Consider the following 6,322-nt stretch of genomic DNA (forward strand, 5'->3'; position numbering starts at 1 on the left):
TTGGAAAATGGCTGCAATGAAACAAAGAGTGAAAAATTTAAAGGGGTCTGAATACTTTCCGTACCCACTGTATGTGGTCTCAGATGTCTTTTTTGTAACTATATTTAAACTGCTTTTAACCAGTGTTTCAGCATTATAAAATGTTTTTTAATTGCGTTCTTGACTCTTTTCCTTTCAGACTTTTCCCTGTCATCACCTCCCACTTTCCTCTCCATCCGTTCCCTCCATTTACATCAGTGTTTCTCTACGTCACCACAGCAGCTACGACTGCCTCCCTTAGATTTCCAATTTTCACCACCCTTCCTGCTTCACCTCCTTTCTCACCTGTTTCATCCCTCCTTCTCTTCTTGTCACTTACAGGTCCACTCTGCTCATTTTTACCTCTCTAAACCCACTCCCTTCTTCCTCACTTCCATCCCTTCTTTTCAAATACGCTCTCCTTATTCACCTTTTCTCTCCTTCTTTTCTCCTTCATCCAGGTCATGAATAATTTCTGGGCAGATCCAGCACCGCCTCAGTAGGCGACAATCACACATGCACACAAAGTTCCACTGGTGTTGACAGCACACAACATGACAAACAATGTTTTCTGGGGCTCTGTTTCCCTTCTCTCACCAAACCATGTTTAAAATTAGACTGTAATGTGCAGCCAGCAGTCTTATTGGTTATTAGCGCATCCCTGTTATCAAAGCTTTGAGGCTATCATCTGCGAAGAAAGAGGCTGATACTGCAGAACCATGGAACAAATACTATCTTTATGAGCTGAGATACACTACTCATTAAATCTCCAATAAATCAACAATGGCTTAATGTGAATTATGCATGTCTACATGCATATGTATATTAAAAATGCATATGACAGATGTGTAACACTACACTACACAACATTAATAAATACATCAACTCTTTCTTTCTTTCTATCTATCTATCTATCTATATACAATATACTATCTATCTATATACTGTAATCTAAACAAACACACACACACACACACACACACAAAGTGAGATAGAAACAACCCTTGTTTCTGCTGTCTTGCACAACCCAAAATACCTTAATCTCTCTAATTTTTTCTTTCAGTTTGATCTCTTTTTAGTCCCTCCTTTCCTTGTTTCTTCTCTTTGCACTTTTCCTCACCCTCCTTTCTCTGCCTTTGTTCTTTTCATCTCTCCTCCTTTCACCCTTGCGCCTCATCTGTTCTGTGCCTTCTTCCCCTTCTACTCCTCCCACCCAAACGCACCCCCTGTGTCTGCACCCAGCTGATCCCCAGTCCCGTGTTCCGAGCTGACAAAGATCGTCTTTCACAAGAGCTCCCTTTTTACATGCACAGACCCAAAACATATAAACATGCACATGCACATGCACATGCACACACACTCACACACACAATCACGCAACAAACACACACACACACACACACACACACACACAGTCTGCCCTGCTAGTGTTACAGTATTACTGTGGGATATTCGTGCATAATAAAGCATCACAATGGAGCAGTAAAATGTCACATTAATCTCTCAGAAACCTTTGTCTACAATGGACAGTCTAATCACAGGGTTTGATTAGCACAACACTTGATACCAGGTTTGAAAAGAAGACTTTACAGTAATGGACGTGTTTTGGCTGGAGAGGAGGCCTATGTGAACAACGGGTCGGCAACATCAGACATGGGGATGTGTAATCGGAGACGCCAGTTGGAGAAAAAGACAACTTGGCTGTACTGCAATCACATCACGTAGAATCTTTAGGTGTAACAGTTTCTACACCTCAAATACTTTTCAGTTTCAAGTTTGAGATTTTGACTGTATTTGAATTAAATCAGAATCAGACTAATGATGCCTAAGATGTCACCTAAGACACCGCAGTGAGAGGACACCAAACGGACATCAAGTATTCTGGGTTTCCATTGCGAGGTAGACACAACATGAGTGATTTTCTATAGTAGGATTCCTTTCCAACAGCATCCCATCTTATATTGTATTCATTGCTACATAAAGACAAGGATTTGTGCACTTCGCTTTATGATAATCTCATGCAGTTTGAGGGAAAAACCATGCAGGTTTACTCATGCAGTATAAATGTCTTATTATTGCCTTATACTATTTTCTAATTGTATTGCAGTTAGAGCAGACCAATCATTATGGGATGGATTTAAATTTAGCAGATTTGTCAGCTAGACATGTATTCTGTGAACTCTACTTTAGCATAGTATAATAAACATGGTTTCAAGATTGGCAATTTCTGCCGTACCTATGTAATGCACTTATGAATCAATATCAATATGAATGAAAAAACATCATCCTCAACATGTGCTGTGTTCTGGTTTCAATATGATGAAGACTACTGTAGGGTGAAAGGCATTGTACAAACAAAATAGGTTGTAGGCTCTACATGACGTTTTTCCTAAATGATGCAGTGATATTTAGGCATTCGATTTTTTCAAACGGCTTGAAAAGTAGTGCATATGGCTGCCATAAATTGGAAAATAATTATCCCCATGGGAAGCATGCCAATGTTTAATATTACAATAATCACCCAATTCATCCTTCAGCAGCAGACCTGCCCACACTGCGTCAGAGCAATGAGGAGAGTTTCCTAGCTTGAATATTTATAGTTTGATTTATGTTTGTAGAACAAGTATTAAAAAGTACCAAGACAAAAAAACACGGACACAATGATGTGGATATTTATACAGGCTTGTCCTCTGAAGTTTACTGATTTATAAAATGATAATAAAACTTGTTAAAAGAGCATGAGCCTAAAGAGAAAATAATTCATAGGCATTTACTGGCCCTCTGGTCAACAGAACACTTGGCACATTTGCGACATTTACCTGCCCTAAAAAATCACTAAGGCTGTAAATGTTTGTATAAGTGTTGGTGATTAGTCTTCTCACTCATGTACCTCAAGATATCCAAATACTAGCATTTACTACCATTATCATTTCTGTATATGTGAGTCTAAACATCCTTGTAGTAGGCCTATATGTGTTTGTGTGTGGTGGGTTTACTTTCCTGTATTTCACTCTTACCTTATGAGAATAATGAGGGTCAACTATCCTGGCAAGCCCAAAGTCTCCAATCTTGAGCAGCAGTTGGTCCGTGTTGATGAATATGTTGGCAGGCTTCAGATCTCTGTGCAAGACGTTAGCTGAGTGGATGAACTTCAGTCCCCTCAGGAGCTGGTAGAACAGCAGAGTAGCGTGACCTGTTCAAGGGAAAAAGTCAGACACCAGGATCCACCACACCACTTCTATTCTCACTCATGTAATAACCATAACAATGCTTGTTTCTAAACTTAGTTATAAAGTTAATGAGTAAAGCTAGTATAGATAGGTTAATCCATATTTGAACCTGTCACAAGTGACATAAATTTAAAAAAAAACATTAATGAGTGGAAAGACTCAATGAAAGTACAGATTTGGGGTAAAATTCTGATCTTCTAACATGTGACTTGTAAATATACAGGCAAACTTCAGCTTCAAGTTGTGGCACATTATGATAAAACGACGGTTTGCATCACTCCAACACATATCAAGCATGTTTATGTAGAGGAAACAAACAAGCTGAATGAAGGCCTTAAAACATTTTGGTTAAAACTGTAATGTGATTTTCAACTGTTTGAATTTTGGATAAATAAAAATGTCTCAGTAAAAGAGTCTTGGAAGGACTGCCACTAAATCCACTTAATCACAGAGTAAACAAAGCCAGCAGTGCAGCAATGAAACATTGGTGTTTTTAACAACAACACCATGTCATGAAAAAGGTCCAAATGCAAATAAAATGATATTTAGTCTTTCATACCTGTGGGAAGGGGTCCTTGTTCCAGCAGCCGAGCAAGATCCGTCTCCATGCACTCCTGGACGATGTACAGCGCGCTCAGTTGGGTCGGATCTCTGGGCAGCGGCAGTCCATATGGTGCCAAAACCTCCTTCACTCTCACCACATTTTCATGGTGCAGCCGCCGGGTGATTCTGACCTCCCGCAAAGCGTGCTTCATTGCCAAGGCATCCCGCATCACCAGCTTTTTGATAGCCACACGCTGTCTGCTTCGCTCGTCCACAGCTGAGAGGACCAGACCTGTAACACCTGTGCCCAGAGGTCGAAGGTCAACATAGTGACCACTTAGTTCAAAACCGTGGAGGAAGAGGCGGGTGTCCTGTCTAGCCATAATAGCTCCGTCTGGAAGTGTTGGGGACAGGTGATTCCAGGTACCTCAAGCTTGATGGACCCCACAATATCTATTAAAGTGCTTTGTTGTTGTCTTATGCACATGATGTTACATCTTGCTGGGGACTGTAGACAAGACCCAAATGCAGTGCCACAACTAGTTTGGTGAGTTGGAAGTTTCAGGGGCCCACAAAAGTTCTAGTTCTAGGAATATTTTATCCAGAATTTTGAGCTGTACTCAGCAGGCTATTGCAAAGTTTGAGAAGAAGATATTTCCTTCAGGCCGAAAAAGTGTATTTGTGCATTCTTCACCCTTTCTTCTGGTCCTGTGTGGGCAGATTCTTGTTAAATCACCTTTTCACTGAACCAGCTGACAATCTACTAGGTATCACGTTTAAAACCACCTCTGATGTGTTTAAGACAAAGAGTGTAGAGCATCTACAGTACATCTTTAAAATTAACACATTTTTCCTTCAAGATTTTCCTCTTGACACGTGACTACGATGTCTTTCTCCGCTCCAAAGATGTTATTTGACACTGTAGTCTGCTGCAGGGATGAACTTCCTATCTTTCACTGTATTTTTTCACACGCAGATAGTCAGGCTATCAGTGAGTCTTATTAATACTACCCAGGGCAGGGGTATCCATAGAAACAGTCCTCTGTGTGGCTGATCCTGCGCTTAGATGTGTAGATGCATCATGGGACAGCGGCAGGCGGACAGTCGGCTCTGCACCCTTCTAAATTCAATGAGACTCTGTCAGCTCCTCCTCTTCTTCCATGCTACCGGAGTCAGTCAGTCAGACAAGATCATTCAGTGTGAGATCCACAGTTGAATGTGGTATTCTAAATGTGTGCATGTGCATAAGTGTGCATGTGTTCAATCCCTCAGGGATCTGCTTCCTGTTGCTTTCTCCAGAATGTGGGGCTCTCAACATCGGGCCGGGGTCACTGTGGAAGGGTACCTGAGTTGCTCAACACATCTGCTGCTGCTGCTGGTGAGGAAAAAAGGGAAGAACAAGAGAAGATAAAGATGAAAGTTACACAAAGCAACAGAGCCAGTGTGTTAACAGGGTGTGTGTTGCAGGAGAGTTACCATTACATAACACTGAACGCAGTGTAACCTAATCTACACCAGCAACATAATGTTCTTAGAAAGGATATTCACATCAATTTAAAATGACGCTGTAATATCTGCTATATGATGCTGTTGACATTTTCGAGCGGAGGGATCATTTGAAAGGATGGAAGGAATTACCACGGCAGCATTGTTTTAACTTTATTTTGTCACATTAACAGTGAATCAATCTTCCTGACATTTTAGTTCTATTTCCACCTCTTGAAAGGTCATACAACGGTTAAAAAAAAAGTCAATGATTTTCCGGATCCCTTGGCTGTAAGAATTGAAATAATCAATCAATCAATCAATCAATTAAATCTATGTCAAAGACCCGAGGGCATGGCTTGAGTATAAACTCTCTCCTGCACTATCTTTATATAAATGGGGGATGTACACACAGTTACTGCTCTTTAACAACAAAATCCTTCCAAACACACTCAATGTTCATGTTCCCCTCAGTCAGGCTGAACGAGTGTAAGGGGAGAACAGAGACACTGAGAGAGGCAGCGTTGACAGTGTTGCTGGGTGGGAGGTGCAGCAATGGGCTAACTTTATATATTATGCATAACCACTGGAGATGGCACGTGGTGTTCTCTCTCTGCGTTTATTCTCGATATTTCTTCAGGTTATGCAACCAGAATACATGTTATAAAAATGATTCATTTGCATGGGGTTCTTGCAGTGCAGTAAAATGTATTAATTTGCAATCAGTGTATTAAATATGTCTTTTATTCTGATTAAGACAAAAAATGAAACTATACACTGGGTCAATATGAAATAGCCCTGGCGACAGCAGATGGGAACAGAGAATCGTTGATCCTGTTGTACTCTGACTTTGTTTGATTTCTCTCTTTGACTCTATTTACTTTCCAACAGGCGTTAGGGCAGTTTTAGTTTAGATGGGAAACGCTGCATCCTCCCTGCACACTGGCTTCATGCGGCTGCCTTTGTGTGTCTACATCCACTCCAGTAACGCCCCTCTGACAGAACAAAAACAGTCAGGTTGAAGTGCGTCTAATACAATATAAAGC

At 40.8% G+C, this 6,322-nt stretch overlaps 1 protein-coding gene and 1 long non-coding RNA gene across 2 annotated transcripts in view; one reads left to right on the top strand and one right to left on the bottom strand.

Moving 5' to 3' along the window:
• mapk4 (mitogen-activated protein kinase 4) overlaps nucleotides 1–5,174 on the bottom strand; it is a 16,009-nt gene extending 10,835 nt beyond the window's left edge. The window contains exons 1-2 of the mRNA XM_034873102.1: nucleotides 3,808–5,174; nucleotides 3,036–3,211 (exon numbers count right to left, since the gene is read on the bottom strand). Coding sequence (XP_034728993.1) covers nucleotides 3,036–3,211; nucleotides 3,808–4,174 — 543 coding nt within the window. The 5' untranslated portion in view covers nucleotides 4,175–5,174. The remainder of the gene's footprint in view (nucleotides 1–3,035; nucleotides 3,212–3,807) is intronic.
• LOC117945546 overlaps nucleotides 4,761–6,322 on the top strand; it is a 23,428-nt gene continuing 21,866 nt past the window's right edge. The window contains exon 1 of the long non-coding RNA XR_004656825.1: nucleotides 4,761–4,770. This is a non-coding gene — a long non-coding RNA (uncharacterized LOC117945546). The remainder of the gene's footprint in view (nucleotides 4,771–6,322) is intronic.

This window comes from Etheostoma cragini, chromosome 5 (assembly GCF_013103735.1).
Source record: "Etheostoma cragini isolate CJK2018 chromosome 5, CSU_Ecrag_1.0, whole genome shotgun sequence".
Taxonomy (NCBI): Eukaryota; Metazoa; Chordata; class Actinopteri; order Perciformes; family Percidae; genus Etheostoma; species Etheostoma cragini.